The sequence below is a fragment of the Pantherophis guttatus genome, chromosome 13, assembly GCF_059756535.1.
Source record: "Pantherophis guttatus breed Tessera chromosome 13, ASM5975653v1, whole genome shotgun sequence".
NCBI classification, from domain to species: domain Eukaryota; kingdom Metazoa; phylum Chordata; class Lepidosauria; order Squamata; family Colubridae; genus Pantherophis; species Pantherophis guttatus.
In genome coordinates, this window is record NC_142075.1 from 20,133,545 (window position 1) to 20,148,418 (window position 14,874).

General features: G+C 45.0%; 1 protein-coding gene across 4 annotated transcripts in view; it reads left to right on the plus strand.

The window, feature by feature from the left end:
* Nucleotides 1–14,874, plus strand: part of CPEB1 (cytoplasmic polyadenylation element binding protein 1) — a 36,842-nt gene extending 21,968 nt beyond the window's left edge. For 2 of the 4 annotated variants that reach the window (XM_034432634.3, XM_034432636.2), the window contains 9 exons: nucleotides 3,310–3,527; nucleotides 4,959–5,208; nucleotides 5,315–5,428; nucleotides 6,944–7,033; nucleotides 8,964–9,100; nucleotides 10,314–10,512; nucleotides 11,925–12,019; nucleotides 12,914–12,994; nucleotides 13,341–14,874. In XM_034432634.3, coding sequence (XP_034288525.1) covers nucleotides 3,310–3,527; nucleotides 4,959–5,208; nucleotides 5,315–5,428; nucleotides 6,944–7,033; nucleotides 8,964–9,100; nucleotides 10,314–10,512; nucleotides 11,925–12,019; nucleotides 12,914–12,994; nucleotides 13,341–13,451 — 1,295 coding nt within the window. In that variant the 3' untranslated portion in view covers nucleotides 13,452–14,874. Of the gene's footprint in view, nucleotides 1–3,309; nucleotides 3,528–4,958; nucleotides 5,209–5,314; nucleotides 5,429–6,943; nucleotides 7,049–8,963; nucleotides 9,101–10,313; nucleotides 10,513–11,924; nucleotides 12,020–12,913; nucleotides 12,995–13,340 lie in introns of all 4 variants that reach the window. The other 2 variants (XM_087877929.1, XM_087877930.1) reach the window with 1 other exon arrangement.

The window sequence follows — 14,874 nt, forward strand, 5'->3', positions numbered from 1 at the left end:
GTTGACATCCTCAATCCATGATTTGATTCCAGAATAAATAAGAAAAAAAAATTCCTTGTTTTTATTGCATGTTGTACAAACAGCTTCTGCTTGGATCTTCTCTCATCTCTTGTCAGCCAAGATCCAAGTTCTTAAGCTGGATGTTTATTGAAGACGGTCACAAATATGAGAAACACCCCTCTGAAATCATGAGGGTTAGAAACCGCCTTTTGAAAGGTCCAATTTAAACCACCTGACCCTGTAGATCAGTGTGGCATCTCCTCTCTTCTTTAGCCCAACATGGTGCAAGGATTTTTGTGTATTGTTTGCCCTGGAGTCTTTTTGTGTGAGTGTGTGTGTGTAATAATGCAACACGCCTATGTCAACCTCTTTGTTAGAGAAACATGGACGGGGAATGCCAGCCTCTTTTGCTGTGTGTGTGTGTGTATTTTTCCCCCAAACAAAGCTGCACAAGCATAGAGCCTTTAGTGTATGTCTGGTGATTGGTCCATGTGATTGTAGAAAAGACAGTGGTGCGTAGGAGGGAATGTGCGAGGTTTTTTTTCCCAAGAGTGGGAGGGCCAGCTGTAAAAGAGATTTTATCCATCAGCTTCCAAAGATTTTCTAAGCTGAAGTCGGAATAATTCAGGATGGTGGCTTGCGGGTTACAGAGTTACAGGTGACTCTGCTGAAACCAGTGGATTGCAGTAACTAGGTTTAGACCAGGGTGGATAAAAATCAATGATTTTTTAAAAAAAAAATAAAAAAAATCAGATTTTTTTTTATTTAAATCGGATTTTTTTTATTTAAATCGGATTTTTTTTATTTAAATCGGATTTTTTTTATTTTTATCGAATTTATTTTAATAAAAAACTTTTGGGGTAAAAATCTATCGTAAGATAGTTTTCTATTTAAGATACATAAATAATTTAGTTTATTCAGCATGAAATGGAGCTTAGTTATGTAGCATGAGGCTGTATATTCTGCAACACTGGGACTATCGGTGAGTCAAAGGAGTAGCAGAGATGACAGTTGCTCTTTAAAAATTATGATTTAAATCGAGTTGATTTAAATCAAGCCTTTTTACTAGTGATTTAAATCATGATTTAAATTGTGATTTAAATCAACTCAATTTAAATCAAATCCACCCTGGTTTAGACTAACAAATGAGGAAATGTAAGATACCAATGGCAGGCCAGACAGATCAGTGAATGGAAGTGCATCAGATATCCTGGGGTTATCGAGACAAAATACAGGTATTCCTAATCTAGACAGTCCCTTATCTGAAATAGTATACGTTCTCCTGCTTAAGCAGGGGGCTGGACTTGGAGACCCCCAAGGTCCCTTCTAACTCCTATTCCAGTGATGGCTAACCTTTTTGCCATCGCGTGCCAAAAGCGGGGGGGAGAGCGGGGGGGGAGGTCGTGAGCGCATGTGCCCACACCCATAATTCAATGCCCCCCAGACAGTGTTACTTTTCCCACAGGTTAGATTAATTTTTCCTGTATATTCTATAACTCCAAATATATATGTATATATCTTAAACTTTATGCTAATTTTCATCCATTTTTAATTCGGTTATCAATCCACCTGTACCAATTATCCCACACCGTATAGAATTCTGAATCCTCTTTTTCATTTAGTTCTAATGTTAATTTATTCATTTCAGCACAATCAAATGTTTTCTGAATAATAGACTTCCTCAGGTGGTATATTGTTTCCTTTCCAATATTGTGCATATGTTACTCTCGCTGCTGTGAGTATGTGAATGATTAAATATCCTGTTTTTTAATAATCATCATCACAGTTGAGCCAAAAAATTACCATTGCTAAGTAAGGCAGTTGTACAATCAATTCTGCCCCATTTTACAACATTTTTTGCCACAGTTGTTAGGTGAATCACTGCAGTTGCTAAGCGAACCATCAGTCGCTAAGCGAACCCGGCTTCCCCATTGACTTCGCTTGTCGGAGGTCAGACGGGAAAGTTGCAAATAGTGATTATTACATGATCGCGGAACAGTGCAACCGTCATAAATACATGGCAGTTGCCAAGTGCCTGGATTTTGATCACGTGAGATGCCACAACGGTCACAAGAATGAGAAACGGCCATAAATTGATTTTTTTTTCAGTGTCGTTACTTTGAACGGCCATTAAACAAAGACCTGTAAAGTCAAGGACTACTTGTATACCCTTGTTTGCATTTTTAGCATTTTTGGGAACCGGCAACGAGGGCTGATAAAATTCAACCAGCCAAAATGGAGGCAAATTTAAGGCGATGCTTAATGTTGCCAGATGGGGTTTTTTTTAACCTCTCCAAGAATGGAGATGGGCCTGTGAGTTTGTTAAGAGGTGAATCACCTGGCACTGCTGACTGGGGAAGTCTGGGAGTTTAAGTCCAGATGTCTGAGAGCTGCCAAAATTTGAAAAACACAGGTGTAAATTAAATATTGGAAGTCCCAAAGGTGCTTTTTATGTTTTTTGTTTTCTTCAAGAGGCAACTAGATTTTCTTGGTTTTTCTTTGAAGACGTTTCGCTTCTCATCCAGGAAGCTTCTTCAGCTCCGACCGGATGGTGGGGAATGGAAGGATTTCCTCAGGGTGACACAGACAAACCTCCAAGTGGCCTCAACGACCCTCTAAAAGGATGCAAACGGCCAGCTGTCTGCAAGGAATATAAATCCTTCCATTGCCCACCATCCAGTCAGAGCTGAAGAAGCTTCTGGGATGAGAAGCGAAACGTCTTCAAAGAAAAACCAAGGAAGTCCAGTTTCTTGTTGGAAAAAAAAGCACCTTTGGAACAAACACATGAACTGGATGACTGAGAATGGACCTAGATAAATATTGGGAGCAGTTCTAGCTTCCTAGAAACCCATAATGGATTTCTTCCTTTGGATTCTTTTTCTTTTTTCCGCACCCAAAAGATAGCTGAGTTTGAAGGAAGCTGGCTGTCAAGTTTCCGAAAGATGCCCTAATTAATTCATGAGCCATGATCCAAACTTCAAAGGAAATATATTCATTTATTAGGAGCACCATTCCGGCAATACTGGGATGCAGTTAGGACTGATCCTACGTAGATTTACGTTCCCCTATGACCCTGTCTCTCCCCTCCTCTCTGGCCATGTCATAAATCACATTCTCCAATTAACCACTTTGGCTGGCTGTGAAACCTAATACCCTCCTTCTGATTGCGGTCAGAAAGAATGTATGGAATTCACTTCAGTTCTCCCTCCCTCCTGCTCATGGCAACTTGAAAGCTTTGCAAGTTGACACTGACATTATGTGCCGCTCTAGGAACTCTTCGTTCACCACCTTTTCTGTCCTGCTTTGCAGTTCTCAACATGCTCAGCAACCCTTTTGGGAAGCCGTCGTTGGGCTTCCTCCCACTGGATCCCATCGGCTCAGAGCTGAGCGAGAACCTTCCAACTCCAACCTTGAGGGCCTCCCGCTTGGACAGCAGCCGTTCCCTTCTCTATTCACGCTCCAGCAGCCCCTCCGATTCTGACACCAGTGGATTCAGCTCTGGATCTGACCACCTTTCAGATCTGATCGTAAGAAGCCATGGATATTTTTTTTCCTCTCGCGCGTGTGGTTTTGGGGACGGAGGTGGAAGGAAGTTAGAACTTCTCGAGTTGTGCTTAAACCTGCTTTAATTACCATATTTGTCAGAGTATAAGACAAAATTTCTCCCCATCCCCTCAAATAGGCTGAAAATTTGGGTGCATTTTATACTCCAAATGTAGCATTGCCCATCTGTCGGCTACCGCCCTTCAGCCTCCGCGTGTCAGAGATTGCCACAGACAATGGCTTGAGTTTTTGGGCTCCATGCCTCATGTTTTCAGCCTCCAAACGCTCCATTTGGGAGCCGTTCAAGGCTGTGGGATCGCCAAAGCACATTGCCGCCTCTGCGCATCACATTTTCAGCCTCTGCGCATCGCGTTTTAGGCCTCTGCATGTTGCATTTTCGGGCAGCGATGTGCTTTGGGCGATTCCCCGCAGCCTTGAACGGTTCTCAAACGGAGCATTTGGAGGCTGAAAACGCGAGGCGCAGAGCCCAAAATGGCAACCCGGAACAGCTGCTGCCTTGTCTTACCGCTTCCGCGCTTCACCTGCTTTACTCACTGGAGCTCTCTCCGGCAATCAGCTGTGCTTTTGAAGCTGCTTATCAGCCCCACCGAGGGCGTGCTCACAACCAGCGAACTAATGTGCTGAAGCTGACCAGGCTAAGGATGCTAGCCAGATGAATACCTGGTAGGCAGAGGCAGAATTTTTTTTCCTCCTATTTTCCTCCCCAAAAACTAAGGTGCATCTTATACTCCGGAGCATCTTATACTCCGAAAAATACGGTAATTAAATCGGATTAATTTTAAAAACTGTATATGGCTACCCAACTCACTCATAGTGACACTGGGTAGCTTACAGAAGTAAAACCCCAAATACAAACCCCCACAAACCCCCATCTCTCTGGTGACCACAATCAAACATACATACTACTTGATGGGTTCCATATCAAACCCACGTCTTCAGGTCGTTTGAAAGAGGTGAGGGCCAATCTTATCTCTATGGATGAAGTTCCACGGAATGGGAGTCACCACGGAGAAGGCCCTTCGTCTTGGTCCCACTAGATGGACCTTCTTAAGAGAGGAAAAATTCACCACCTATTCTGGTGGGTTGGATAGATGTAACTGGGAAGGCGGTCCTTTAAATAACCCGACCCCCAAGCCAAAAGGTGACAATCAGCATTTTGAATTGGATCTGGAAGTAAATCAACAGTGTCGTTTCCCAAAGGAGAGGTGTCACATATACACATCCAGACTGCACAAAAGCCACATGCCACATTTTGAATCCAGTGAAGATTGAATTTTTAGTGGGAGTTTAAATTCTCGCATTGGTAGGAGGCTGGGCGTGTTGTTGCTTTATCCACTTTCTTCCCCAATGTGAATTTTTTTTTCACGGTGCCTCTGATGAAACGTCTTTTGCAGTCAAGTCTCCGTATCTCACCACCTCTGCCATTCCTGCCTATTGGAGGCATCACCAGAGATTCCTTGAATGGAGTGGGATCTCGCCTGGATCAAGAGCAGGCTGCCTTGGCTGCTGTCACCTCTTCCAGCCCGGCCGCTTTGTCCAAGCAGTGGCCTGGGGCCTCTTCCTGGCCATCCTGGAACATCACGGACTCTCCAGAAGATCCCTTCAGCATAGAAAGAGAAGCCAGGCTCCACAAGCAAGCTGCAGGTGAGCCAAACCTAGGCCAGTGTGAGGGCGACCAGAGAGGCCAGGTAAGAATTCCACCACTGTCCCCACCTCATAGATGAAACTCTTCTGTGGCTTTTGTCTTCAGCTGTGAATGAGGCAACCTGCACTTGGAGTGGGCAGCTCCCACCTCGAAACTACAAAAACCCCGTTTACTCCTGCAAGGTGTTTTTAGGAGGTGTCCCCTGGGACATCACAGAAGGTGAGTTCCTTGACAGCTCTTGTGCGCCTTTCTTTCTTTCTTTTAAGGCCCTATTCGGGTGTCGTGTTGAAGACAGGCAACGATAGTTCTTAACTTTATGTGTTATGGCTTTCCAAGATGAGGCAGGTTGCCCAAATGTTTCTCAGTGGCCAAGAAGTCTCGTTGGGGTTATTAGCATGGCTCAACATTGAGGTCTCATGCTGCGGTATTGCAAAATTGGCCATTTTTAAAAAGTGGAATTGCTTCCGTGGTTTTACATTTAATTTTGCAGCTTCATGAGGGTCACCAAACCCTCAGGAATTAAGGCCTTAAAGCTTCAGAAACCCAGGAAGCCTGTTAAGGTCCAACAAAAGCCATAGAGCAGTGATGGAGAACCTTTTCGGTGCCGAAAAGGGAGCGTGCGCATGCTTGGGCCACAACCCAGAAGAGGAGCTGCCCACGGCGCATGCGCACACCCGAAAATGAACTTCCGGTTGAAGCTACTGAACTTCCGGTTCCAGCCAGCTACTCTTCCGGGTTTCTGGCGTGTTTGTGCAAGCGACAATCAGCTGGCTGGCACACATGCTCATGCAGGAAAATGGAAGACCAGCTTTTCTATTTTCCAACACTGCCGCATGCAAAAAGGCCAGCTGATTGTCACAAGCACACGTGCGCCAGAAACCCAGAAGAGGAACGGGCAGTGCCGCGTGCGTCAGGTGACATGGCTGCGCGTACCACTTCGGGTATGCGTTCCCAAGGTTCGCCATCACAGCCATAGAGGTAGTCCCCATTTAGTGATTGCAATTGGGACCAGCAACTCCATTGTTAAGCAGCTCGGTCATAAGGTGAAAGATTCTCATGAACGTGCCCTGCTTACGACGATGGTTCCAGAAGCGATGGTGAAGTAAATCACCATGGATCAAGGACACTGTGATCACAACTTGTGATTTCCTGCTGGCTTCCCCAATGACTTTGCCTATGGGAAGCTTTCTGCAAAGGTTGCCAATAATGATCCCTTGATTGTGGGACACTGTGGCCACCATAAATGCATACCAGTTACCAAGCACCTGGATTGTGATCAAGTGGCCATGGGGGACACCACAATGGTCACAGTTTCAAGGATCGGTCACAAACCTCATCATTGCCATCAGGGGTGGGTTCTACTTAACTTTACTACCAGTTTGCAACGGGATCACGCGCTTGCGCTTCACTCACGCACACACTTTGCTTCTGCGCATGCGCAGATCGCTTCTGATGATGTCAGGGTCAGTGGGTGGAGCCTCCCACCAGTTTTACTACCGGTTCTATAGAACCGGTCTGAACTGGGGGCAACCCACCACTGATTGCCATCGTAACTTGGAATAATTGCTGAACAAGTGGTCATTAAGGAAAGACTACCTTGTATTAGCTATCTGCCATCACTGGGGCAAGGGGTAGAAACGGCCTCCCCCTATCCTACTTCATGGGGTTAGAGTGGGGAAACTGAGTTTTGTTGGTGTTCCTCCTCTCGTAACGAAATCCGTCTCTTCTGTGCAGCGGGTCTGATCAGCACCTTCCGTGTGTTTGGCTCGCTGAGAGTGGAGTGGCCTGGTAAGGATAGCAAGCATCCCCGCTGCCCTCCCAAAGGTAATATGCCTAAAGGTAATACAGACATGGTAGGAATTCTTTTTATCCATGCTTCGTATAGACCACTGAGGGCTCCTGGGCATGAATGCATGCTGGTGACGGACAAGGAGAGCACCGTAGGTGGGCGGCCTCCTCCTGGTGCACAGGTGCTTCCTTTTCACCCTCTTCTCCACCTAGCTAAGGGAAAACGGCACACCTGAAGCTATTCAGGGCTGAGGACAGTAGGACTTTGGGGAGCAGGGGGAGAGGGACCCCAGCTGCCCTCAACAGTTGTCCCCTTCATCAGGACCACATTATCCTAAAATCCTAGGTGAGAAGAGCAGAGGTAGTATTCAGCCGGTTCGCGCGAACCGTTGGCGGAAATTTTTGAAACCCACCAACTGCCTTTTGAGGTCTCATAGTCCAGCTCACAAGGAATATAGGACACTGAGCTTGGAGAAGGAAGGAGAGGGCTATTAAGGAGGGTACAGTTTGTAGGGGGGGGGGGGAAATCAGGCAATCCCGAGAAAGAAGAAGTGTGAGGAAGAAACTCAAGTGCCCAATGCCTTGATTTTGTTCATTATAGCAATAGCACTTAGACTTATATACCGCTTCACAGTGCTTTACAACCCTCTCTAAGCGGTTTACAGAGTCAGCCACTTGCCCCCCAACAATCTGGGCCCTCATTTTACCCACCTCGGAAGGATGGAAGTCTGAGTCAACCTTAAGCCAGTCAGGATCGAACTCCTGACAGTGAGCAGATTTGGCCTGCAATACTGCATACTAACCACTGCACCAACCATAATTCATGGTATAAAATGGGACAGAGTGAAATAATCTTGGACAGGCTTTCAGGATTCCAATTTTTCTAGACTGCCAATCAAGGATATTCCTGGAATCCTGTTTCTTGACCTTCCTGCTTTTGAAGGGTTCACATCCACCTTGAAAGCCTGTTCAAGGTTTCCCTCTGTCCTGCCTGAGCCCTGGATCAAAATCAAGGTGTGGTTATCAATTGCTTTCCCACGCTTCTCTCCGTCACAGGACCTTTTCGGCAACTCCCTTCTTAACCTATTTATACCTTCCTTCTACATTGCTTTACAAACGCCTCCTGTCCAGAGCAGGAATCCCGAGAGCATTCCAGCTACCCCAATCTTGACTTGAAAACTTCCAGTGATGCATTCGGGACAGTTCCATTAGTAAATGCTTCTTTTGGTCAAGACGTTTGGGCAGTGGTGAAATCCATTTTTTTTTTTTACTACTGGTCTGTGGGCGTGCCAGGAAGGATACTGCAAAATCCCCATTCCCTCCCCACTCCTGGGGGAAGGATATTGCAAAATCTCCATTCCCAACCCACTCCAGGGGAAGGATACTACGAAATCCCCATTCCCTCCCCACTCCTGGGGGAAGGATATTGCAAAATCTCCATTCCCAACCCACTCTTGGACCAGCCAGAGGTGGTATTTGCCGGTTCTCAGAACTGCTCAAAATTTCCGCTACTGGTTCTCCAGAACCTGTCAGAACCTGCTGGATTGCACCCCTGCGTTTGGGGCTCCCCTGTTGGTTCCTATCCTCTCTACTCAAGAGCTACGGAGAATAAATTGCACCCTGTTCCCCTTGACAGTATTTTACAGCAAAGATCAGTATTTCTCAACCTTGGCAGGACTAGAACTCACGGTCTCCTGGCTTCTACCCTGGTGCCTTAACCACTAGACTAATCTAAGCAGAATATCCTTGTTAATATGGTGCTTCCTCTGGTGATCAGATATGGGGAAGTGTTACTGAATATTCCCAAAAGAGCTGAACCAGTTGGGTCTCTCCGATATACAACAAAGCACTTTCTTAATATTAATTATCCTTAACGATGAATGTGGGGAGAGAACAGATGTGTCCTGCAGTCTTGAGTTCTTCCCTCTCTCTCTCTCTCTCTCTCTCTCTCTCTCTCTTAACTTAGGTTATGCCTACTTAGTGTTTGAATCTGAGAAGTCTGTACGTGCCTTGCTCCAAAATTGCTCCCGAGATATGATGAGCCCCAGCGGCCTGAGCGAATATTACTTCAAGATGTCGAGCCGTAGAATGAGGTGCAAGGAGGTGAGTGGCCTCTACTCGAGGTGCGAATGAAATTGGCAGGTTAAGATCAGTGGTTGCACGCAAACGTGTCCACCACATGCACATGGCTGGTTCTCATTTAGCGGCTGCTTCATTTAACAACAATTCATAGTTAACAACAGTGATGAAAAAGTTGCTTTAATCTTCATACTAGTAGTCCTTGACTTGCAACCCTTCATTTAGTGACTGCTCAAAGTTGCAACGGCAGTGAAAAAAGAGACTCATTGGCCTTTTTTTTCCGCACTTAACGACCGCTGTAGCATCCCCATGGTCACCTGATCAAAATTCAGAGGTTTGGCAGTTGAGATGTACTTATGACAGCTGCAGTGTCCACAGGATTATATGACCCCCTTTTGCCATCTTCTGATGAACACAGTCAATGGGGAAGCCAGATTCACTTAACAACTGTGTTACTAACTGAACAACTATTGCGATTCGCTTAACAACTGCAGGAAGAAAAGTCGTAAAATGGGGCAAAACTCACTTAACAACAGAAATTTTGGGCTCATTTGTGGTCATAAGTTGAGGACTACCTGTACTAACGACGTTCGCGGGTCTGCAAAGCAGGGGGAAGTTGAAGTGAAATTGTGAAATCCTGAAGTTCACTTAGTTTATTTATTTTGTTTATTTATTTATTTTGTCAAGTACATATTAGATAATATATATAAGCATGAATTGAATACATAAAATGAATACAATTAAGGGGAACATTAGGACAGGGATGGTAGGCACGCTGGTGCTCTTATGCAGGCCCCTTACAGATCTCTTAGGAATGGGGTGAGGTCAACAGTAGACCGTTTTAGGTTAAAGGTTTGGAGATGAGACCACAGAGTCTGTTAGTGCATGCTTTAAACATAGAATTCGGCCTCTTGCAAATATTCTTTGGTGCTTAAAATCTAGACAGATACAAGGGCCTGCATTTGCCAAGCAGCGTCTGGAGACAAAGAGGCATCGTTGATGCCCAAAGGACTGGTCATACAAGTCAAGCCTTCGATGGCATTTGGAGAGGTCAAGTCAAGCAGACACAGTATTTCGGGAGTAGTTTTTGCAGCTCAAATGAGGCTGGAGTTAACAGAGGAGATGCTGGCTGGGGAATTCTGGGAATTGAAGTCACAGAGCTACCTGGCGCTTGGTTTAAAGGACGGTGTGGGATTTGTGCGGGTGGCTTGAACAGCGCTAACCTTTGTGCCCCCAGGTGCAGGTGATCCCATGGGTCTTGGCCGATAGCAACTTCGTGCGCAGCCCAACTCAGAGGCTGGACCCTGGGAAAACGGTCTTTGTGGGGGCCCTTCACGGGATGCTGAATGCAGAAGCTCTGGCAGGAATCCTCAATGACCTGTTTGGTGGGGTGGTGTATGCAGGTATTGACACAGACAAGCACAAGTATCCCATTGGTAAGTAAAGCCGGTCCTTGGCGGTTGGTGCCTTCGGTGGGGATGGCATCTGGGGCTTTGTGGAACCAGTGGCACTCCCCATATAGGAAGTCGAGGGAAGAAGAAGAGACTTAACTACCTTGGTATCACTGTTGGACCGTGGTGAGCATGGGTGGGAGAGAAGGGCTGTCTAGTGGTCATTGTAATTGAACTGAGGCTGGATGAGTTTTTTAAGAGCCATGGTGGCGCAGCGGTTAGACTGCAGTATTACAGGTTAATTCTGCTGATTGCCAGCAGTTCGATCCTGACCAGGTCAAGGTTGACTCAGCCTTCCATCCTTCCGAGGTCGGTCAAATGAGGACCCAGATTGTTGGGGGCCATAATGGTGAAATGTAAAATTCGTTACTACCGGTTCTGTGGGTGTGGCTTGGTGGGGGGTAATGTGACTGGGCGTGCATGGCCAACTATTTATTTATTTATTTATTTATTTATTTATTTATTTATTTATTTATTTATTTATAAAAGCATTTTTTCTACAACCTCTTTGGCAGAAGAGGTTGTAAAAAATGCTTTTAAAAGGCTCTGACGATCAGGCAACTCAGCTAGGAGTGTGGAGACACTGAAACTTGTAGTATGGCAAGTCCATCTGTAAAGTCAGAGTAGAGATCCTGGTTGGAGTAAAAGATTTACTCTTTTACTCCAGTTTCTATAGCCACCCACCTCAAACAAGAGACTCTGGGTGTTGAAACAAAACAATTAAAAACAGTTACAACCTAGAACAAAATTACTGCAAGACTCACGGAGACAGTGTGTACTAAAAAAAAAACATTTTTTTTGGCCAAAGAGGTTGTAGAAAAAATGCTTTTAAAAGTAAAAAAAAAAAAAAAAAAAAGCCTCTGATGATCGCACAGCTCAGCTGGGCATGGGGGGGGGGCAGGGATTTTTGCTATCGTTCTCCGAACCACTTGCCACCATCGCTACCGGATCGGGTGATCCGGTCCGAACCGGGAGCATTTCACCCCTGGGCCATAGGCTGTCTCTGTAAATCGAGTGCTGTAAAGAACTATGAAGCAGTATATATAAGTGCTATTGCTATTTTCTAGTCGATCTTTGCCAATTCTTGACAACGGGGCAGAATTAAAAATAGGTATTCCTCCCCCAGTACGTCAGTTCCAATCTAAATCTTAATCTGAGAGGTGCAATAAGGACATTTCGTACAGAAATAAGCTACAGTTCAATTCCTGAAACAAACATTTTTTTCATCTTGTCATCTGTCTAACCTGAGTCTAGACAGATACTGCTCAGAATCCAGACTCTTCCTTCTCTCGCCCCAGTAGGGCAGACCCCTTAAGTCCTGTGCATGTTGACTCATAAAACTTTGTTATTGATCTGCCACTCAGTCTTATTGTACTAATAAACTGGCTTATTTACAGGATCTGGACGTGTCACCTTTAACAATCAGCGTAGCTATTTGAAAGCAGTCAGTGCTGCATTTGTGGAGATCAAAACAACAAAGTTTACAAAAAAGGTAATGCATCATAAGCTTCGTAGTGTGGAGACACTGACACTTGTAGTATGGCAAGTCCACCTCTAAAGTCAGAGTAGAGATCCTGGTTGGAGTAAAAGATTTATTGATTCAGTTTCTATAGTCACCCACCTCAAACAAGAGACTGGGTGTTGAAACAAAACAATTAAAAACAGTTACAACCTAGAACAAAATTAATGCAAGACACACGGAGACAGTGTGTACTAAAACTGCCGGGTTTTGCATTCTCCAAGTACCAAGACTAACTGTCAGCAAAAAGAATACAAGGGTGCAGAGAAGAGCAACAAAGGATTAGGGGACTGGAGGCTAAAACATATGAAGAACAGTTGCAGGAACTGGGTATATTTAGTTTGATGAAAAGAAGGACCAGGGGAGACAGGATAGCAGTCTTCCAATATCTCGGGCTGCCCCAAAGAAGAGGGAGTCAAGCTATTCTCCAAAGCACCTGAGGGCAGGACAAGAAGCAATGGGTGGAAACTAATCAAGGAGAGAAGCAACCTAGAACTAAGGAGAAATTTCCTGACAGTGAGAACAATTAATCAGTGGAACGACTTGCCTCCAGAAGTTGTGAATGCTCCAGCATTAGAAGTTTTTAAGAAGATGTTGGATAACCATTTGTCCCAAGTGGTGTAGGGTTTCCTGCCTAGGCAGGGAGTTGGACTAGAAGACCTCCAAGGTCCCTTCCAACTCTTAATAGAATAGTTATTCTATTCTATTCTAAAATTATACATAATCTACTGTGAATGTTTCATAAGAAGATCTGGGCAATGGGACTGTTTGTGGTTTTCCCCTTACGGCAATTTTGAAGATCATTTCCCAAAGCAGCACCTCTTATTCTGTTGAATTAACCAACGGGCTGTGTCCCCCTTTTCTCAGGTTCAGATTGATCCCTATCTAGAAGATGCCATGTGTCAGATTTGCAGATCTCAGCCGGGTCCTTTCTTCTGTAGAGATCAGGTATAAACTCCTATTTCCACCCTTGGTCTGAAAAATCCGGTGAGAAAAATGTCCCTTTTTATTACCCTTGTTCTACTACGGCAGTGTTTCTCAACCTTGGTAGCTTGAAGATGGGTGGACTTCAACTCCCAGAATCCCCTAGCCAGCACTACTGGCTGGGGGATTCTGGGAGTTGAAGTCCACCCATCTTCAAGCTACCAAAGTTGAGAAACACTGTACCACGGTATATTGTAAGCATGTCGTATTAAAAGAGTGACGTGTATCTGCTTTCGGCATAAGAAGCCTGGACTTTAGTTAGGAGGTGGCTTCAGACCGACCTTCTCATGATCTTCTTGGTCCCACCTAGATGTGCTTCAAATATTTCTGTCGCTCTTGCTGGCACTGGAAACATTCCATGGAGATCCTGCACCATCACCGTCCATTGATGCGTAACCAGAAGAACCGCGACGCCAGCTAGAGCAGTTGTCGGCGAGCTGCTCCTGTTTGGCGGGCAAAGCTCTTCCGTTGACTTAGGGAAGAGAAAGCCCACCGATCCTAGTTGGTGCCACACCCAGGCTGGGGGAGATGCCCGTCGGAAGGACTAACGGGGGAACCTTGCCTTCACGTTTGCACTTCCTGGTCTTTTCTTTGTTTCTGCACTAATGCACAGTGACGTTTTTTTTGTGTGTGTGTTTTTTTTTGGTCGGGGGTTTTGTTTGGGAGTTTTTGAGAGGGGAGGGCCCCTCAAAACAATTCTGCAGTTCCCAGACTTTGGTTCCTTGCTTGCTGAGGAGAAGCATCCAGGGACCATAGGTTGAAGAAGGTATTGAACGCAGATGCCTTCAAATTTCTTATTTATCAAGGGCCGTTTTTTTACATTTCTTGCAATACTGATGGTAGAATGCATAATAATGCAGTTCTCATTGGCTCCACTTTGTTTGCAGTTGCCATACAGTGCCTTTCCATTCGTTTAACCTTCCCTCCCCTCCCCTCCTCCCCTCCCCTCCCCTTCCCCATCTGAACGGAATAAACTGAATGTTCAGCTGGTGTTTTTTACTGTAACAACAAGAAGACTTCGTTCTTCACTTGAAACCAAAATCATATTTCATATTTTACGCTCCAGGATTTTTACCGGTTCCTTTTTACACTCTTGAAATGGTTTTTAAGCCGTTTGAGATGAGATTTTTTTCTTTCCTGGCAGCTTTTAACATCCTTGCAACTTATTTCTGGGAACTGTTAGTTTAAAAAAAAAAAAAGAAGAAAAAAAAAAAACAACCAACAACAATAATAATAATAATTCCCAGTTGTGAATATAGCAGTATTTGCAACCCAAGAAGGACAGGATATTTTGGATTTTGAAAACTGGACCGGATAAATGGATCTTTGACCTGCTGTATATAGTTCGTTGCACTTTTTAAGTTGCACTCCAGGGGGCTTGACAAATGGTTTTTAATCACAAGAGTCACAAGACTTCAATTTTCTTTTTTTATATCTTGAGCGGAGGTAAGGGCTGCGCTGGGTCGGGCCAGCAAAGATTTTACGAGGAACCCTTTTCTGTTTTAGAGGGACGGCCCCCTCGGGCACAGTGGGAGCAGCCCCACCGATTGCGCTGGGAGTTGAAGTTTTGATTTTGTTTTATTTTTGGTTACTTTTTTCCTAAAAAACCCCCCTCCCCCTGTCTCTTGGAAAGCTGTGTGCCAAAGAACGAATGTTCTAAGTTCTCCCTTTTTCCTGCTGAGCTCATGTTGCATATTCCAGCTGCTCTTTGTGGGGTTGTTGTGAAGCAGTATGTGAAGTCTACCTCATTGTAGCATATGCGGGCAAGACTGCATTCTCCTACAGTTGTGTGGAGTAAGCTGTGATGTAGTTCTTGGCACATAATAAAACACGTTGCAGCAAAA